Genomic DNA, 20,821 nt, shown 5'->3' with positions numbered 1-20,821 from the left:
TCAGCGTATGTGCCAATCATTTCCACACTCCAAAGGTTTAATATCTGCTTTATATTCATTGTTAAGCAGCGTTCCTCACCATACACAGTTATGTTAGCAGATGGGAGGCGGACGTAGTGGGCACTCGTGATAGAGATGTGGTGGCCGTTGCATGGTTCCTTCGTGTATAGTACATATGGTCCCCGGCTATGCCACTAATTGCCTTTGGGTTACCCTTCCAATGGCTATATGTTGCACATATGATGGACCTTCCTCCGGGTTTCTCCCTTTTGGTCATGTGTATATAACTTGGCCTGTACCATTTTCTGTACTCCCCTTTTAGAGATCCTTTGGAAGCTTTGTTGCACCACAAATCATTCGGCCTCAGCACAAACTCCATAATTTCTTCTTTTTAATAGCTAAACAAACAATAGCCCACATTTGGAAAAAATGCACCATTCCTGGAATTTCTAACCCAAATGGATGACTTAAAAATTTTTATTTTTCAGAATTTGGGATCTTTTGGTAATACATGCATATCCATACTTGTCAAGTGCTAGTTTATGCTTTGGTTAATTACGTGCCTTAATACATCATATTTATGTCGTCATCTGGCCCCTCCCTCTTCATTTTGTGTGCACCACTCCGCCCCCCACTCAATTTTTTAAAAATATTAGCGAATACAGTATTGATGTAATTTACCATGGTTTCCTTATATGATCGTTGCAACATGATCTGTAAAAATGTAAAGTTCTTATATTTGATTTTATTCTTGGTGGTGGTGTTAAAACAAAATGAAATATTTGAAAGCGTAAAAAATGCAAGTCTGCAATTTGTATGTGGATATATTAAGTAAAACGGTAGTAAAATGCTCATGAACCTGACTGTGAATTCTGAAAGGAAGTTTTTCAGCATAAATGACTGTTCAAACCATGCACCCCTTGTGTGGCCAAACAGTTCAGTGCACCTTCCCACCTGCTGTTTTACATCTAACTCCATCCCCTCTTCCTTGATTGACAGTTATGACTTTACAGGAGCCAAAGGAGAGGGGGAGATATTTGTAAAACGATGGGTGCACTGAACTGTTTGACCACACCATGGGTGCACTGAGCGCCTGTGCTTGGCTTGAACATTCATTTTGTTCTAACACTCCCTTAAAGCTGGCAAAAAAAAATAGTTTTGTCCATCTAAATGTGTAAAATATGTTTGTTTCACCAATTTCTTTGTGCTTTAGATTGATGTGATTTCACAACAGTATGAAGAGCTTTATCAGAGAAACAAAGATATAGATGAAAGGCTGTTTTTGGAAAATGACAGCATGGTGAAAGTTGATTTCCGTGAAAGGTAAATGTTGTTGTTTTTTTTTGTCCTGGATCTTTGAATACATTAAAAATGTATGTTACGTGATCGAAAAAATTATTAGACAGCTAGTTAGACAGAAGTTCTTTCACTTACTCCTTTCAAGGAGTGGGTTCTTAAAGAGGTCTGGAAGACTGACAGTAGTATTGGTCAGTGTATGGTCGCTACTTTTTATAACCTTTGTGTGGGTTTCCTCCGGGTTCTCCGGTTTCCTCCCACACTCCATAGACATACTGATAGGGAATTTAGATTGTGAGCCCCAATGGGGACAGTGCCCATAATGTCTGTAAAGCGCTGTGGAATTAATGGCGCTAGGTAAGTGAGTAAAATAAATCTAAATATAAATAAATTTGTATCCACTATAGGTCTGATATTTTTCAATGACCGAATTGGAGGGAATTATTGGAAGCTTACTATATGCCTTAAATTACCTTAGATGTCTACTTGCATGGCATTTAGACAAAGCACTTTTTAAAAAAATAGCAAATGTATTATTTAGGTTTTGAGGTATTTTAGACAGACAATACTGTTAGAGGTATGCTGAACATCCTAAAACATCTGGCTCCTGGGCTTTTAACAGACACTAGCACAGTTTCATGTTTCCCATAGTATCGGAGGTATGGTGGTATTTCAGTATATCGTTTGATTTATCCTTGGATTAGATTAGTTTGCATTTGCATAAAATAGAACAACATCTTATTAGTGCCTATTTTCTAAATCCAGTCAGTTCTGTTTTATAGTTTTCCTCACTTGTATTCGAATCCATACAATTCTAATAATGTGTAGGGACCACACACACAATGTATACAGTAAATTAAAAATATTTGTTAAACATCTCTATAGCCCCCGTCACACTAAGCGAGATCGTTAGCGAGATCGCTGCTGAGTCACTAGCTTTGTGACGCAACAGTGACCTCAGCAGCGATCTCGCCACTTTTGACACGTAGCAGCGACCAGGCCGCTGCTGTGAGATCGCTGGTCGTGTCGAAATGGCCTGGACCATTTTTTGATCGTTGAGGTCCCGCTGGGCAGCATGCATCGCTGTGTTTGACACCTTACCAACGACCTCGTTGGCGACTCAGAACTGAGACACATAGGTGTGCATTTGCGTTGCATCGTTATACAGATCGTTACGGGTCGCCGCATCGCTGCTGCGTCGTTGGGAAGATCTGACTGTTTGACATCTCACCAGCGACCACATAGCGACGCAGCAACGATCCCTGACAGGTCGTATTGTTGTCGGGATCGCTGTAGCGTCGCTAAGTGTGACGGGGCCTTATGACTTTGCTTCCATTGTGAAGGTGTTTGGAAAGTTTAAACCTTAGGGCAACTTTCTAAATAATGTTCATTAAAAAATGTCCTATCATTTTTGTTGCTGATGTGTCTGTGTAACTTCTTTACATAGCTCGCTCTTCTGCTGTTTCTCACATGCGTCTGAAAATACACTGCTAAAACTGTTCTGTTTCTATCAGATGGGTGGGGGTTAGACACCCGGCACCCCCACCAATCGGCTGTTCTTGGTGCCGATGGTCAGATGTGATCATTTATGGAGCAGAACAGCACATCTCTATCAACTGTATTGTGGCTGAAGCAGGGTACCTCAGATTCAGTCCTATTCTTTTGAATGGGGCAGATGTGCAGTACCTGGCCACGGGCCATTATATAGTTGACAGTGTTGTACTGTTCCGCTCCACAATTGAGTACATCTAGCAGGCAACCGGAACAACTGATTGCTGCGGTGGGGCATTCAGGATGTCGCAGCTCCACTGATCTGATATTAATGACCTATCCAAAGAATAGGCCATCAATACAACCCCTTTAAGAGGTTAAAATTTTATTGCTTGCTTTGTATCTGGGTGTGCCACATCAGCCATCAGGAAGGCAGAACATGGTGAATACCAATATTGTATAACAAGTTTATAATTACAATTAACATAATCTACCCTTTAGCTGAGTCTTTATCCACTGACAGTTTAAAACACACTTTTATACATTCATTCACCTCAAACTGTCAAAAATGAACTGTTTTTAAACTTTTTCTCCAGTTTGGAGCAGGAGAGGACGCCTCAAAAGAATAATTCAGAAGAATCTCGTCTGATTCCCCCACAGACACCAGTGAGGTGAGCTTATTCACCTTGCCCACTATGAAACACTAGAAGTATTTTGTTCTGTTCTCAAAATTGATGTTTTGCTTAAAAAATTGTCTCGTTTGCTGTCAAAGATGGTACAAATATTCATGCAGCAAGTTACCATTATTCGTATTGATTTTTTTTTTCATAGTAAACACTTAATTTAATTTTTTTTATATATATATTTGTGCCTTACATAAAAATAGAGCTGCTATGAACACCATCAACCAGTTGATGACTATTCTACATTCAGCCAGTGATGAACCATCAGAAATTCTTAACAATTACTTTGAGGTATGTTATGGTATACAATATATGTAGCAAAAAATGACTCATTGTTTAAATCTCGATTTTGTCTTAAATGAATTATTATTTTTTTATTAATTTTTTTTTTTTTTTACTTTTCAGAACACTATCTGTATTTGAAAAATGAAATAAATCTTGCTATTTTTAAACTGACCCAATTTATGAATTTTACTTCTCTTTGGGCACTTGGACATTAGCTGCAGTACACTGGCTCAGACAATCTTTTGTCTCAAAGCTGAGCTTGTAATCTGTTCATGCACTGACCTGGGCAAGGGTCATTATGCTGGTTGAGGGGAGCAGATGAGCTGTGGCATCATTTTTTGTGAATGGTGTTGTATACTGTATATAGATTACTGTATATTGTATTCCTGTCAGTGATGATAACGAGTCTGCTGAAAAGTCTTCTGTAAAAATCAGGAAGTGAGAGTGTCTAAAGGCCAGTTTGAAAATTGCAAGAGTCGTTTTTTTTTTTTAAATATAGACTAGCAATATGCAAAAAAATAAAGATACTATTAAAATGATTTTGTGAAAGGCATGTTCCATTGTATATGCTGTATATAAAAAGAACATACCGGTAATCAAGAGCCTTATAAAATGTTGGCAGATCTTCAAAGGGCTTTTTTCTTCCTCAGGAGATTTGCTCTATTGTCGGGGTCTTTTTTGTCCATTGAAGCCAATAGACATAATCTTCACAATGTATAAGGGATCATACAACTACAGTTCTAACTTATCCAACTTGTAATACTATAGTTCTATTTCTGTCCATTACAGAATTGTACACTAAATCCAAAGACCATGATAACCAGGAGAGTGCAACGTTTGGGCCTAATGTTTAGAGAAAGGTTTGCAATTGCAGTAGGACAAGCCTTTGCTGAAATTGGATACCAGGTAATATACCCTCAATTAAGATGCTTACATTTATAACTTTAAGAAATAATTGGTTGCTCTGGGCTAACAATGTAGCATTTCTAATCGAGCATCCACTAAAAAAAGAAAAAAATCCCACCCTAATCGGATGTTTTGCCAGGTTAGAGATGGCAAACACTTCTATTATATATGCCAATAGAAATGTCTTGAATGTGACCTACCTCTATAATGTAATTAGGCTGAGACTTTTTTTTTCAAATTTGTCATTAACTTTAATTTTAATTGGCATCGTGTTTTTTTTTAAATGGATAACTTGTTGCTGTGCCAAGCCAAATGGCATCTTATGGCCTCTATTGACTTATCCAGTGGTTTGGAATGCATTGAGGCTTCTGTCTCTACATGCTGGACCATTTCATCGTTTGCATTGTTTTTTTTAAAAATAAATTTAAGACCGCTAAAGGACACTAATCTGACTGTATCACAAATATGATGATGTGATGTGATGATGATTAATGTGATGAGGAATTGACTGTAAGGGTAGTTTCTTGTTTTCCCGTAAAAGCAGTTTATTTCCCATTCAGAAATTAATCTGATGCAGATTTTTAAATCCATATAATATCCACATCTTTTTATGCTATACTGAGCAGCGGCTTTATTCGCGCCCCCGGCTCTGACTGACACTTCCTTTGCATTGGGGCTCAGCTGTCAGTCAGGGCCGGGGACACGGATACAGCCGCCTCTCTATGTACTTAGAGTGATGTGTAAACCAGCGCCGGCACTGCCCCTGTGACTGAAACGGAAACGCTGCCGAGGAGAATAAAGTTCATCTCACCCCCCCAAGTGTTCGGCTGCGTGCATGCGCCGGCCAGCATTATAACTCCGTTAACCCCATATCTGCAGGTTAATAACATTTTTTTATACCTTTAACTTAGATCTACAGCAAAAAACACAAGATTTTTTTTTTATTTTTATTTTTTTACCTAATCTTCAGAAAAATCCACAGCAGCAAATCAGCGATAAATCCACACCTGTGTTTTTTTTTTATTATTTAAATATTCACGTATGCAAATTCCTGTTAGATTTCAACCTTTTACATTAGTTACCTTTTTCTCTCTCTCTGTAATAGAGGTACAAGCTTGGAGTGCGTTTGCATTATCGTGTTATGGAATCCATGTTGAAATCTGTAAGTGTTCAATATAAGTAAATGTTATTGCAATAAATACTTGAGCTCCATTTTTAAAGGATTAGCATTCATGGAATTGCCCTGGTTAGATTTTATGTTATGCTCTATGCTTCAGTAGCAATTTAATTTCATGTTACTATCTGTTTTGTACGTATAATTTGTGTACAATTATTAATAGAAAAGTTACCCAATCTGCCTTGTTTTCATGCATTTCCCCCCACCCCCAGAAAAAAATAACCACAAGTTAAAAATGCATTAAAAAAGTGCAGTACAAAAGCAGTTCTAGGTTTCCTAGAAATAGATACATTTCAATTAGGTTTTAATAAGAATTTTGTTAACATTTTATGGCTTTCTCAAACCTAGAGAATTCATGACAATAACCGTTTATTCACGCCGGCTGTATACAGATGGAAAGTCCACTTTGTATAACAGTACTTGTGCTAAAGGATGGGTTTTTCTGAAATCTCATCCACACGCTGCAGAGGAAATCCACTGCACAAATAGAGCAGCACGGAAGATTTGACATCTGCATCCTGTCGATTTATATTGCATTTTTCACTGCTGATTGATGAAATATGTGGAAAATTTGCACCATTTGACGTGGATTTTGTTATGCCTTGAAAAAGTATTTATAACCCTTGAACTTTTCCACATTTTTTTCTCTTTACACCCACAAACTTCAATGTATTTTATTGGTATTTTATGTGCTATACCAACACAAAGTAGCTAGCATTCTTGAAGTGTAAAGGAAATACATTTATTATATTATATTTATTAAAAATAATAAATCTGAAAATTGTGACATGCATTTGTATTCAGCCACTTGTATTCTGATATCCCTAAATATAATCCTGTGTGACTAATTGCTTCCAAAAGTCACATAATTAGTAAACTGAGTCCATCAGTGTGTAATGTATTCTCCATATAACTACAGCTGTTATGTGAAGGAATCAGAGATTTGGTTGAGAACATAGCAGATCAAACAGCATTATGAAAACCAAGGAACACACCAGACAAGTCAGGGATAAAGTTGTGAAGAAGAGTAAAGCAGGGTTAGGTCATACAAAAATATCCCAAGATCTGAACATCTTACGGAGCACTGTTCAATCCATCATCCAAAAATGGAAGGAATGGGACACCTGCAAACCTTCCAAGAAATGTCCGTCCACCTAAACGGACATCCCAAGCAAGGATGCCCATGGTCATTATGAGGGAGCTGCAGAGATCCACAGCTCAGGTGGGAGAATCTGTCCATAGGACAACTGTTAGTCATATACTCCCCAAAAAATGTGGCCTGCATGGAAGAGCGGGTAAAAGAAAGCCATTTTTGAAAGCATGCCATAAGAAGTCCTGTTAGCCTTAAACTTGCTAGCTACGTGGATTTTTGCAACTGGCAATGTGCCCATGGTCCTAACGTAGCAGCTCTTTGAGCGCAGCATATTTTTGCTTCGTCCAAAATGCTGCTTACTATTGAACGCAGGTAAATCCGCATGTGTTCACTGAACCATGTGGATTTACCGCATTCAATACATTCTAGTGGTCAAATTTCTGTTGCGGAGACTAGCGACTCCGCAAGAGAAATTGACTTGCTGAGGTACTGAGAGACGCGCCGCACGTCAGTGTCTGCGGGTGATCCGCAGCCTCAGATGCACGCGTAGTGGACGTGGGATTTCTAGAAATACGCAGCGTCAAACCCGCAGCATTTCCTGATCGTGAGCACGTGCGCTAAGAAGGTGCTTTGGTCAGATGAGACCAAAGTAAAACTTTTAAGGCTAAATGCAAAACTCTGTGTGGCTGAAAACTACCACTGCACATCACTCTGAAAACACCATCCCCACCATGAAACATGATGGTGGCAGCATCGTACTGTGGGGATGCTTTTCTTCAGCAGGGACAGGGAAGCTGGTCAGAGTTGATGGGAAGATGGATGAAGTTAAATACTGGGCGATCCTGGAGGAAAACGTTTTGGAGGCTGCAAAATATGACGAGCCTCAACATACTGCCAGAGCTACAATGGAATGGTTTAGATCAAAGCATATTCATGTATGTGAATGGCACAGTCACAGTCCATACCTAAATCCTATTGAGAATCTGTGGCAAGACTTAACAATTGCTGTCCAAAAGACTTGCAGCGTGATTGCAGTGAAAGGTGGTCCTACAAAGTATTGACTCAGGGGGCTGAATACAAATTCACATCACAATTTTCAATTTTATATTTTTGAAATAATTAAAAAAACATGTATCATTTATTTACACTTCACAAATACTTGCTACTTTGTGTTGTTATATCACATAAAATCCTAATAAAATAGATTTAAGCTTGTGGGTGTAACGTGAAAGTTTGCAGGGTATGAGTGCTTTTTCTAGGCACTGTATCTTGTGTGAACATAACCCATCAGAGGCTTAATATGCACTGCAACCACTTGTGTGAGACCCAGGTATCACCTTGTTTTCACTGGTAACGCCTCAGAATACGCTCGACAAGCCCTACTCTAAAGTGTAATTCCCATCTGCTAAAGTAATGTTATTTTATTAGGAGTTGCCATCACTTCATGGTTGGTGGGGGCTGACCTTTGGGACTTCCACTAATCCTGAGAATGACTCAGCACTGTGTTCTCTTCACTGTTTCTGCCCTTAACAGCGGTAGCACCCCTCCAAGCAGTGCAGGAAATTTCCCTAATGTGAATGGGGCCAGCTTCACTTCCCTCCACAGCTGGGTGGCTCTGAGTATGCAGGGGAAAATTAGAGAATGCAGCATCACAATATTACTACCGTATATTCCGGCGTATAAGACGACTTTTGAAGACTGAAAAATCTTCTGTCTAGTCTGGGGTCGTCTTATACGCCGGTAATGTTTTTGAACTTTCAGAAATTGACATGCGGGGATACTCTGGGGGTGTTAATAAGCTGCCGTGGCCGTATCCCTGCCATGTGGGAGTTAATATAAGGTGGAGGGAGTTAAAATACGGCGGCGGTAGGTCCAGACAGTCAGCGCTTCTGTGCTGAAACTGACACATCGCTGCGCTGTGTCTTCCCAAGCCTGGGGCGCAGCGTATTCCCAGCAGCGGAGACAGACAGAACCTAGCGAACTTTTCTGACACATCGCAGTGTCTTCCCAGCTCCGGACACAGCGCAGGGCTTCTGTGCCGACAGCTTTCACTTGTCACAGAAGCGCTGCGCTGTGTCCGGAGCTGGGAAGTTCGCATCGCTTCTGTGACAAGTAGTGTTGAGCATTCCGATACTGTAATATCGGGTATCGGCCGATATTCGCGGTATCGGAATTCCGATACTTAATTCCGATACTTTTACAATATCGAATACCGGAATCGGAAGTTCCCATAATGCCTGCGCTCTGCAGTGTCTCTGAAGGATGACAAGCTGGATGGCAGAGCTCAGCTGAGATCCAGCCTGTCATCAGAATGCCATCCCAGCGTGGGAGAATTCTCCTGATTGTTTAAAAGCCGGCGGCCGGTAAAAAGCCGCCGGCTTTTAAACAATCACACAGCCCCATACTGCTTCCCCGCAGCCTCCCACCCCGATCCTCCGCTCCCCTCGCCACCTCCCATCCCGATCGTAAGTTAGGACCGGGCGGGGAGTGCAGCACAAAGGAGCGGGGAGCGAAGGACCCGGGCGGGGAAGCCGGCAGTGAAAAGACTTCACCGCCGGCTTTCCCCGTTCTGTGCTGCGTTTTCCCGCCGGTTATTTCAAATGAACAGCTGAGGTATCAGGTGATGCCGATCAGCTGTTCATTTGAAGTCGCTGCGGTGCCCTCAGAGGGTTCATGTGAGTTCATGCTTGACTGCATTGCATGAACTCACATGAACTTTCCCACGGTCTCACAGGTCAGCCTCACCTCCCAGACCCGTCATGATTGGTGTGTGCGTGTGTCTGCGAGTGTGTGTGGGGTGTCTGTGCGATGTCTGCGGGTGTGTGCGGTGTCTGTGAGATGTCTGCGAGTGTGTGCGGGTGTGCGCGGTGTCTGTGCGATGTCTGCGAGTGTGTGCGGGTGTGCGCGGTGTCTGTGCGATGTCTGGGGGTGTGTGCGTGCAGGCAGACATAGGCCGATGTGACACTACTACTCCCATCGGCCTATGTCTGTCCCCCGTCCACTCCTGCCAGCAGGATCAGCTCGATAGGAGCAGTAGTTCCCATCAGCCTGATCCTGCTATATAAATTGCCCTACTGTGTCCCCAATAAATGTTAAATACATGTCATTGGTGGCCAGTGGTTACCTACAATAAATTAGTTCATACATTACCTGTCCCCGCCGATCGCCACCTAAAATAAAGTAAAAAATAAAAAACTACACCTATACTCACCTAGACACCTAATTCCCTGAAGCCATCGATCTCCTGTAATAAAATATAAAATAATAAACCACAACCTTATCCTTACCCCTCCGTAGTAGTCCACGAGTGTCGCACGAAGATCTCCAGTTTAGAGCAGCCACATAGAATGTGACCGCTCTGAACCGCTGCCGCCGCTAGAATGACGGGGCCGTAAATCAGCCCCGTCATTGCATAAGCGGGTTCGCCGGAGTTCAGGCAGCACTGCTCCGGTTAGCTCCTTTACGGCCCTGCTGTATCGTGAGAAATTCCCACGGTACAGCAGTGCCGTAAAGGAGGTCTCCGGAGCTGCGCTGACTGAATGCACTCCGGTGACCTCAGTCAGTGGCTCCCGCTGCCGGGAGCGGACGTGTTCCCGGCAGTGTGAGCTTACAGCAGCCATGCACAGCTGTCACCATCTCCAGATGTGACAGCTGTGCATGGGAGATCAGCGCAGGAACGTGGACAGGTAACTATTTTTTTTTTAGTAAACTAAGAATTAAATAAAATGGTGTGGTTTATTTCAAATAAATTATTTTTTCCTTGGTGTAGTGTGTGTTTTTTCTTTTTAACACTTTGTAGGTTAGTAATGGGGGTGTCTTATAGACGCCCATCATTACTAACCTGGGCTTCATGGCAGCTGGCGCTGACATCAACCCCAGCCCTATTACCCCCTGCCACCGCACCAGGGCAGCGTGGAAGAGCGAGGCTAAGTGCCAGAATTGGCGCATCCTATGGATGCGCCATTTCTGGGGCGGCTGACGGCTGGTGTTTCTAGCCTGGGAGGGGGCCATTATTCATGGCACCCTTCCTGGGCTATTAATATCAGCCCCCAGCTGTCTGCCTAGCCTTTGCTAGCTATTAAAATAGGGGGGACCCCACGTCATTTTTTTGGGGGGGTCCCCATTTTAATAGCTAGTAAAGGCTAGGTATTCAGCTGGGGGCTGATATTAGTAGTCTGGGAAGCTCCGTGGGTATTACCCCCTTCCCAGGCTTCAAACATCTGCCCCAGCCGTCTGCTTAACCTCCGCTAGAGACTAAAATTAAGGGGAACCCCACGCCAATTTTTTTTTAAAATAAATCCTTTATTTTAACACTAAATGACAAGTACAGTAATCAACACTGTCACTGTACTTCATATATATGTGACTGACATGTTTCTATCTATCTAATCTATGTATGATTCTCTATTCCTTCTATTCTAAATTGTCGGGTACAGATGCTGAATTGCCGGCCGGCTTTTTTAAAGAGACAGTGCATGAAAACACTATTATTTTTTTAAATAAATCCTTTACACTAAATGACAAGTACAGTAAGCAACAATGTCACTGTACTTCATATATATGTGACTGACCTATTTCTATCTATCTAATCTATGTGTGAAGCTCTATTCCTTCTATTCTAAATTGTCGGGTACAGATGCTGAATTGCCGGCCGGCTTTTTTAAAGAGACGGTGCATGAAAACACTATTATTTTTTTAAATAAATCCTTTACACTAAATGACAAGTACAGTAAGCAACACTGTCACTGTACTTCATATATATGTGACTGACATGTTTCTATCTATCTAATCTATGTGTGAAGCTCTATTCCTTCTATTCTAAATTGTCGGGTACAGATGCTGAATTGCCGGCCGGCTTTTTTAAAGAGACGGTGCATGAAAACACTATTATTTTTTTAAATAAATCCTTTACACTAAATGACAAGTACAGTAAGCAACACTGTCACTGTACTTCATATATATGTGACTGACATATTTCTATCTATCTAATCTATGTGTGAAGCTCTATTCTTTCTGTTGTAAATTGTCGGGTACCGGTGTATGCCGCTGATGAAAATGGATGATAGTAATGTTGTTGTTGTATGCCTTATGTTTATGAGTGACAGTTTTCCTGCTATATACCTGCATGTCATAAGAATTTAAATTAAAAAAGGACCATGTTAAATTCAAATCTGTTTTTTTTTTATTTTTACCGGTGTTTGGTATGCGTTGGAAAAGGGGTAGTCTTATACGGTGAATATATCCTAAACTCTATATTTTAACAGGAAAGTAGGGGGGTCGTCTTATACACCAGGTCGTCTTATACGCCGGAATATACGGTACATCCTTTTAATTGTTGGGGGGCCCAGAGGTCATACCCCTACTGATTATAATGTGATGGCATATTTAAGCGCTGTGTTATTACTTTATCGGATATGAAAGCTCTTTTAAAGAATACAAAAAGCTGGCTTTAAAATATAGTGTAGCAAAATCAAATTTGGAGAGGTGATCGTACACTATGCTGCATTAGTATTCTATGTACACTGTGTTCCAAATTATTATTATCATTACTGTTATCATAGGCAGTTTGTACAAAAACTTTTCAGTTGTACTCTAATAGTTATTTGACTGGAAAATTACAATGACTGCAATTCATATAGGTAATTTGGGAAAATCTGAGAAAATATTATTTGCATAATTTGGAGCACAGTATAAATGTTGACTCCTTTACCTTCCCTTGTTGCCTTTGTTTGCTCTTTTAGGGCTCATTAGTAAAAAAAAAAAAAAAAAAAAAAACAAGCAAAACTTACATATTTTAAGCAGCATTTTTTCCTGCCAAGACCCTGGTTTTTGTTGCTGATAAATCAGCTGCAAATACTCAGTGTGCACATAGCCTTTTACAGTAAAACATTCCCCTCTATTTTACTATTGTGACAGTTCCTCCATGCAGAGACACTTTCTAACCATATAGGAAGGCCACAGCAGCACATTATCGTCCACTGTAGTATTTCAACAGCATTCTTATGTCCTTAGTGTTGTCACATATTTGCATTTTGGGTACAAACTCGTAATCAGGCTCCTATTTATGGTTGTACTGAGGGCATTGCTCACACCGTGGTCCAGAAACAGACTCTTAAAAGGATATTCCCATCTCCAAGATCCTATCCCAATATCTAGTAGGTGTAGTAGTAATAATAATAATAATATTAGTAAATACCTCCAATTAAAAATGTAGTATAGTTCTTCTGATTCGCTCTGTCACTTACCCAGTGTGCAGGGCATTGCTGTAGCTTAGATATCCATGGTTACGACCACTAACATCTAATTAACTGTTACTATATGAGTGGTCTTTAACCATGGATACCAAAGACTATTGTGAAAGATGCTGCCTAGACTGTAATGCTGACCCTTTTCTTCTTTTTGGATCATGTGGTTAGTGGTAGGGAGGTTAGTCCAGCGATGCACGTGCTTCCCAGACACACATAAGCTAGCTAGAGCAAGCGCTACCTGATTCCTTCTGTGTAAGTGTGGCACAGTAATCCTGTATCGTGCATGCAAAGCTTCCTGTGCTGTGTTCTGTCATTTAACCGTAAAACCCCGGAAAGGAAGGCACACCACACGCTTGTTCACATTACATGTTTTCTTTTTTTCTATTCTAGTCATACATGCTGTGTTAGAATTCCCTACGTGAGATCATTTATTTCAGACATATAGCAGCTGACCGGACTGCTGGTCAGGGTTTGTTTCCGGTTTTCTACTTTATAAAGCCACAAGTTTTGCTTTGAAAAAATCCTTTTGCAATTGAGTCTTACTCTAGTTTTATTTTTGTTTAAATGTCAAGCTGTTTTCTATATTATTTTTGTCTTTCATTTACAGGAAGAAGAACGCTTGTCTGTGCACAACTTCAGGTTTGTTCTTCAAAGGCCAAAGTGGGGCAGAGTATTTCTAGATAGCAGAGAAGTTGTAGAAGTGGTTGCTCAAAATCACTCATTTCGATAATGAGCCGTCTGTTTCCTACCCCCTGTAACTAGCGACCCTACTTTCCCTGCTGTTTTCTATTGTATCGGTGTAATCGGTGGGGGTACCGGGTGTCGTACCACGCTGATCACATATCGATGGCTTATCCTAATGATAGGCCATCAATAAAAAAGTAATTGCCAACCTCTGTAATATTCACTCTGAAAGGTAGAAAAGACCATGCTGAAAATATCAAAGCCCCATGATCCGGTGAGGAATTTTATAGGTGGATTGCATCAAAGACCTGTGGTCATCAAAGGGGTTTAACACCAATACAAGAAATCAATCTACTTGTGAAACTCGTAATACGTTGGTCCCTACTGTGCAAACAGCTGTTACTGGGATGAATCATGGCCTTACTTGGTCAGTGTTGTCAGTAAAATCCTGGACATGTATTCTAGGCTTCATAAAATACACATTTTAAACAATCCTATATAAATATATGTACATAGAATAGTTAATCAAAATTGATTAACGTACATGAAATGTGCAACATTTTTGGAGAAATTCCAGAAATGTACATTGTACTACTTCTAGACTGTAAGAATTATCAAATAAATTACTGGAAAATCAAGGATCAAATTAAAAATTATTACTTCTTTAAACTCCATAGTTGAAAAAATTACAAAGGATCCAGATGTGGGGGGTCAAAGCAACAAGTAACACTATATATAATTATACACAATATATAATAGATTTTGATGGCTGGTTAAAAAGATAGAATATAATCAATGACAAAATGGCTTCAGTTAATAAATATAATTAGAATAAAATGCTATATAAACAGATGCCGGCTGAGGAAGTTTTACTAGAAATGTATGTTGTAGTGCTGAGGGTTCTGGGCAGCATGCGGCTCTGAAGGTATAGCTAATTGAGAAGCTTTTTCAGTTATAACATGGTTTAGCGATTAATTACTAGCAACATTCAAGTTATTTTTTTCTACTTCTTTTAGTATTTCACTCATATCTTTTTTCTGTTAATAGTATATTTCTTATAACACACTTGTGCTTATATAGCATCATATTCTGATATATTTTTATCAACTGAGGCTGTTTTGCCTTTGATTGATTATTATATTTTTTAACAGTCATTGAAATCTATGCTATATTATATGAATTGTGTTTAATTTGTTTAGATATGGAGTTTAAGTAAATAAAAATGAATATTTTTCAATTCTGATCCTTGTTTTTCCAGTGCAGGAGGATTTACTAATAGTCCATTAATGTCCAGCAAATGAACACAAATAGCCTCTTTTGGGCACAGAAGGTATAACATAAGAAAACAGCTCATACACCGCAACATACAAGCTCACCCGTTTAGATATGTCAGGTCTTAGTCTCTTAGAGATTCAACAACACCAGAGATCTTTTCTCATTCACACACAGAGACCGAGTCCCAGAAGTATTTCCAGGTTTGATTTGGAAATTTGTGTATTGTTTCTTGACTGTAAAGACTGCTTCCTAAACTTATACAACTACCATCTGTACAAAACCAGATAAAGTAATATGCAGTTTGTTATAAGCTCTGCTTAATATCGCTTTAAAGAATTCCTGTCTTGTGTAAATCCTTGTGTTGTGCACCTAAGGCACAGCACAGAGCATGATATTGCCAAGATTACTTCTTTAAATTGTTTTTGTTAATTTTTTTTAATTTTACTGCTGGAATGGTTTCATGGTTTCACTAATCTAAGTTCCCTAGTCAAATACTTACCAGCCGACGTCTTCATGCATTATCAGCGCCGCTCTGGTCCTTATTCTGTAGGTTGTGACCTGCCAGATCGCTCCAGTGTTTACTGGGCGATCCAGAGGTTACTACTCAATGTAAGGCTGAGAGCCAGAAGAAGGTTCTCATAGACTTGCATTGAGAGCTTGCGACCTTTACCTCCGAATTCTGGTCGGTGAGTAGTTTGGTGGAATGGGATCGGAGTGCCGCTGGGAAGAGCTGAAGACAGTGTCTGTTAAAGGAGTTGTCCACTACTTTTTAAGATTGGGGCAATGTATTAACCCTGTGATTATAAGACTTTCTGTAATTACCTTTGGTAGTCTTTATTGCATGTGAGCGACGCTGTCGCTGGCCACTCACAGGCATCACGTGACCCCCTTCTGCTGCTGGCTCTGACATCCGCTGATGTCACGTCATGTTCCGGATGCAGCTGGGGGTCTCTCTCTGCTGCGTTCCATGGTGAATGCAGGGCTGTGGGGGGGGGGTGGTGGTTACCCCGCGCATCACACCCAGCATCCACTGCGCGCTCTCCCTCTCCCCATTCATTGGGAAAGCGCGAGGTGGATGCTGGGTGTGACGCGGGGGTAACCCCGGCAACAGCCCAGCGTCCACCGCGAGGATCGTGTCACTGATGTCACGCCTCACATGACGTGACATCAGCCGGGGGTCACGTGATGCCTGTGAGCGGCCAGTGATAGCGCCACTCACAGGCAATAAAGACACAGCAAGGTAATTACAAAAAGTCTTATCATAGGGTTAATACATTGCCCCAATTTTAAAAAGTAGTGGACAACTTCTTTAAGTGTAATACTGGATCGGGGAACATACATTAATGGCACTACTCCAGTGCTGAAATTAAAAACTAAAACTGCTGGAGTGGTTCTTTACTCTACAAACATTTCTTATTATTCAGTATCAGATCGCAGGCTTGATATGATTTGATTTTTGCTTACTTATTTGCTGCAGGAGGTTTTTATTTATGTGCAATCAGGCAAGTTTTCATAATTATTACCTGTTTTAAAAAAACCTGAATTGGTTCTGTTTGCTTTCCTAATTTTATTTTTCTTTATTTTAATACAGCAAATTGTTAAATAATGAGACATTTCATATATGTCTTTTGGCCTGTGCTGTTGAAGTGGTCGTAGCTACTTATGGAAGTAAGTAAAAGGCTTTCCATTGATTTATCAGATTTCTTTTTAACATAGTAACTTTATGGGCGCAGTGTGACGGCCGTGTAACACAGACTACGATTGCATCACAATGCACAGACTGGCCGTCGGCTGTCCTGAACCGAGCGTGACAGCTGCATACAAATACATGCTGTTATGGTCGGGTCAGTAGAGCCACCGGCCAGTCCAAGCATTGCGATGTGATCGTTGTCCGTATTATACAGTCGTCTGACTGCCCCTATATCAAATTCTTGACTGGAAACTTAAAATGTAACTATGTACAATTAACACCCAATTACTAGCAAAATAAGCCGTCATTGTGAAAATGTCTTTGTGGAAGTACGAAGTGGCGGAGACAAAATGCTACTGTGACAGCCTCAAAGTGGTGTCCACTACTGGACAACCTGTTCCTAATAACTGCAATGTGTTGCAGAAAAAAGTACGTGCTTACCTACTGCAACAGAAGTTAGGTTATTGATGGTGTTGAGCATTCCGATACTGAAATATCGGGTATCGACCAATATTCGCGGTATCGGAGTTCCGATACTGAGTTCCGATACTTTTAGAATATCGAATACCGAAATCGGAAGTTCCCATAATGCCTGCGCTCTGCAGTGTCTCTGAAGGATGACAAGCTGGATGGCAGCGCTCAGCTGCGATCCAGCCTGTCATCAGAATGCCATCCCAGCGTGAGAGAATTCTCCTGCGCTCACGGCAAGCGCAGGAGAATTTTCCCACGCTGTCAGTGACGTGTATGAGGTGAGCCGAGTTCATTGGACATGACTAGTGTTGAGCCACCCCCGTAGTGTTCGGGTTCGGTTCGTCGAACACCGGGATGTTTGTGGAACTGTTAGTCGAACATCTTAGAACACTGTCGAACACCGTTAAAACCAATGGCAGGCAAATAAAAACACAATGAAAACACCTTCAAAGGTGTCCAAAAGCTGACAAACTGCTCAGAAGACACTCTCTTTAAAAAGCCGGCCGGCAATTCAGCATCGGTACCCGACAATTTAGAACAGAAAGAATAGAGCATCACACATAGATTAGATAGATAGAAACATGTCAGTCACGTATATAAGAAGTATAGTGACAGTGTTGGTTACTGTACTTGTCATTTAGTGTTAAAATAAAGGATTTATTTAAAAAAAAAAGTGTTTTCATGCACTGTCTCTTTAAAAAAGCCGGCCGGCAATTCAGCATCAGTACCTGACAATTTAGAACAGAAAGAATAGAGCATCGCACATAGATTAGATAGATAGAAACATGTCAGTCACATATATATGAAGTACAGTGATAGTGTTGATTACTGTACTTGTCATTTAGTGTTAAAATAAAGGATTTATTTAAAAAAAAATTGGCATGGGGTTCCCCGTAATTTTAGTCTCTAGCGGAGGTTAAGCAGACGGCTGGGGCAGATGTTTGAAGCCTGGGAAGGGGGTAATACCCATGGAGCTTCCCAGGCTACTAATATCAGCCCCCAGCTGAATACCTAGCCTTTACTAGCTATTAAAATGGGGGATCTCCAAAAAAAATGACGTGGGGTTCCCCCTATTTTAATAGCTAGCAAAGGCTAGGCAGACAGCTGGGGGCTGATATTAATAGCCCAGGAAGGGTGCCATGAATATTGGCCCCCTCCCAGGCTAGAAACACCAGCTGCCCCAGAAATGGCGCATCCATAGGATGCGCCAATTCAGGCACTTAGCCTCGCTCTTCCCACTGCCCTGTAGCGGTGGCAGTGGGGTAATAGGGCTGGGGTTGATGTCAGCTTATAATGCCAGCTGACATCAAGCCCAGGTTAGTAATGGAGAGGCGTTTATAAGACACCCCCATTACTAACCCCATATTCAAAGTTAAAAAAAACAAACACAACACCCAGAATAAAGTCCTTTAATTGAAATAAACACACAATTCTTTATTGTTCTAAATTAAACCATACTTACCATCACGCCCATTCCAGCTGAAGCCAACGATCTCCTGCAATAAAAATAAAATAATAAACCAACATCATCCTTACCTTTCCATGGTTCCCAGGACGGCTCTAGCTCTTCTACATTGACATGACAGGCTGGATCGCAGCCGAAAGCTGCCATCCAGGTTGCCATGCCGCAGACACTGAGAAGCGTAGGCATGCTTGCGCTCCTCAGTGTCTGGCTGTGACTGCATCCAGATGAGCCGAGATCATGTCCAATGAACTCAGCTCACCTCATGCACGTCACTGACAGCGTGAGAGAATTCTCCTGCGCATGCGGTGAGCGTGAGAGAATTCTCCTGCGCTCACGGCAAGCGCAGGAGAATTTTCCCATTCTGTCAGTGACGTGCATGAGGTGAGCAGAGTTCATTGGGTGAGGGTGAGGGCAAAAAATAAGCCCTCACCCAGCCCCAGATCACGAAAAATGGAGACGCTACAGGTCTCGGAAAATGGCGCTATTTTTTTTTTTTTTTCACCACTTAAATATAAAATAACCTATACATGTTTGGTGTCTACGAACTCGTAATGACCTGGAGAATAAGAATGGCAGGTCAGTTTTAGCATTCAGTGAACGTGGTAAAAAAAATAAATAAAAAACAACTGTGGTATTGCACTTTTTTTTGCAATTTTACCGCACTTGGAATTTTTTTTTCGTTTTCCCGTACATGATATGGTAAAACTAGTAATGGCGTTCAAAAGTACAACTTGTCCCGCAAAAAATAAGCCCTCACACGGCCATATTGTCTAAAAAATAAAAACGCTATGGCTCTGGGAGCAAGGGGAGCAAAAAACAAAAAAAGCAAAAACGACAAAGCCCAAGGTTGCGAAAGGGTTAAAGGGTTATACCCCAAAAATCAAGTTATCCCCATTCCAAAGGATAAGCGATAACTTGCCAATTGCTGTGTGTCTAACCAGCGATCCCAAGCTCGGGGCTCTGGAACCGTGAGATTGACACTCTGCAGCTCTGTCCTGAATGAAGCGCAGTTGTGCATGCTCTGCCTCCATTCCATTCCTTGACCCTTATTCATCAAAGTGGGAATTATTTTGCCATACATCTGTTGTAAAACACATTAATAAGTCTCAAAATTTTTGCACAACTCGAAGTTGCGCAAACATTGTACAACTTTTGTCATTTACACTCCAGTTTCGTCCAGCTCTGTCAACATGGGCGGAGCTAGGATAGAATGAGGGCGTGATGCCCCAGCTTGTCCTAGCTATGGCGTACCTTAAGCCAGAAATCTTACTCTAGTCCCTGACATGAGTAAGAGTTATGGCTGAGGCTCACACCAGTTTTCAGACGCGCCTGATTCTTTAAGAGGTGTGCGCCTCATATTGAATCAGGAGCATCCCACTCATCTTTGTTCACACCAGACTTGATGAATGGGGGGGCCATTGTCTGATTGACTGCTGAATTTAGCGTTTATCTACTTCTGCCAGCCCCATAGATAGTGAATAGAGCAAAGCTTGCTGGGGCTAGTGGATAAGAGAGAACTTGATTTTTTTTATTACATAACCCTTTAAATTGACAAATGTTCTTAACTAGTATGTATACATTTCATTATTTAATAGAAATATATATGGTGTATATTATTATTTTTCAATTATTATTGTTATTACATTTATTTTTATTTTTTTTATAAACCAGGAAACCTTTTTCAAAGTTTATCAAATTCAGAAACGGCCATATCTTTCCCATGGATTCTCCGTGTCTTTGAGCAGAAAGCATTCGACTTTTACAAAGTGATTGAGAGCTTTATTAAAGCTGAACCAAGTCTAACAAAAGATATGATCAAACATCTGGAGCGGTGTGAGCACATGATCATGGAGTGCTTGGCCTGGCAGTCAGTAAGTTTCTTACTAGACATGAGCTCTTATTGTTTATCCCGTGCCTAATTGCTGTCATCTTTTGAGTGTTTTCTTTTTCTTTTTGTTAGTTTGTTTAGTTGCACATTGACTACTATTTGAGCTTTGGTAAATTAACATGTTCTATACGCAATGTTGCAAATGTAAGGACAGCCTATTTTATGCTCC

The 20,821-nt window shown here is 40.9% G+C and overlaps 1 protein-coding gene across 1 annotated transcript in view; it reads left to right on the top strand.

Moving 5' to 3' along the window:
- RB1 (RB transcriptional corepressor 1) overlaps positions 1–20,821 on the top strand; it is a 282,945-nt gene that overhangs the window by 82,700 nt on the left and 179,424 nt on the right. Inside the window, exons 10-17 of the mRNA XM_073663829.1 lie at positions 1,214–1,323; positions 3,384–3,458; positions 3,674–3,761; positions 4,545–4,661; positions 5,767–5,823; positions 13,787–13,818; positions 16,730–16,806; positions 20,436–20,635. Coding sequence (XP_073519930.1) covers positions 1,214–1,323; positions 3,384–3,458; positions 3,674–3,761; positions 4,545–4,661; positions 5,767–5,823; positions 13,787–13,818; positions 16,730–16,806; positions 20,436–20,635 — 756 coding nt within the window. The remainder of the gene's footprint in view (positions 1–1,213; positions 1,324–3,383; positions 3,459–3,673; positions 3,762–4,544; positions 4,662–5,766; positions 5,824–13,786; positions 13,819–16,729; positions 16,807–20,435; positions 20,636–20,821) is intronic.

This window comes from Phyllobates terribilis, unplaced genomic scaffold, assembly GCF_046119375.1.
Source record: "Phyllobates terribilis strain yellow unplaced genomic scaffold, ASM4611937v1 Scaffold_2__4_contigs__length_985480577, whole genome shotgun sequence".
NCBI lineage: Eukaryota > Metazoa > Chordata > Amphibia > Anura > Dendrobatidae > Phyllobates > Phyllobates terribilis.
This window is presented reverse-complemented; position numbering and strand designations above follow the sequence as displayed.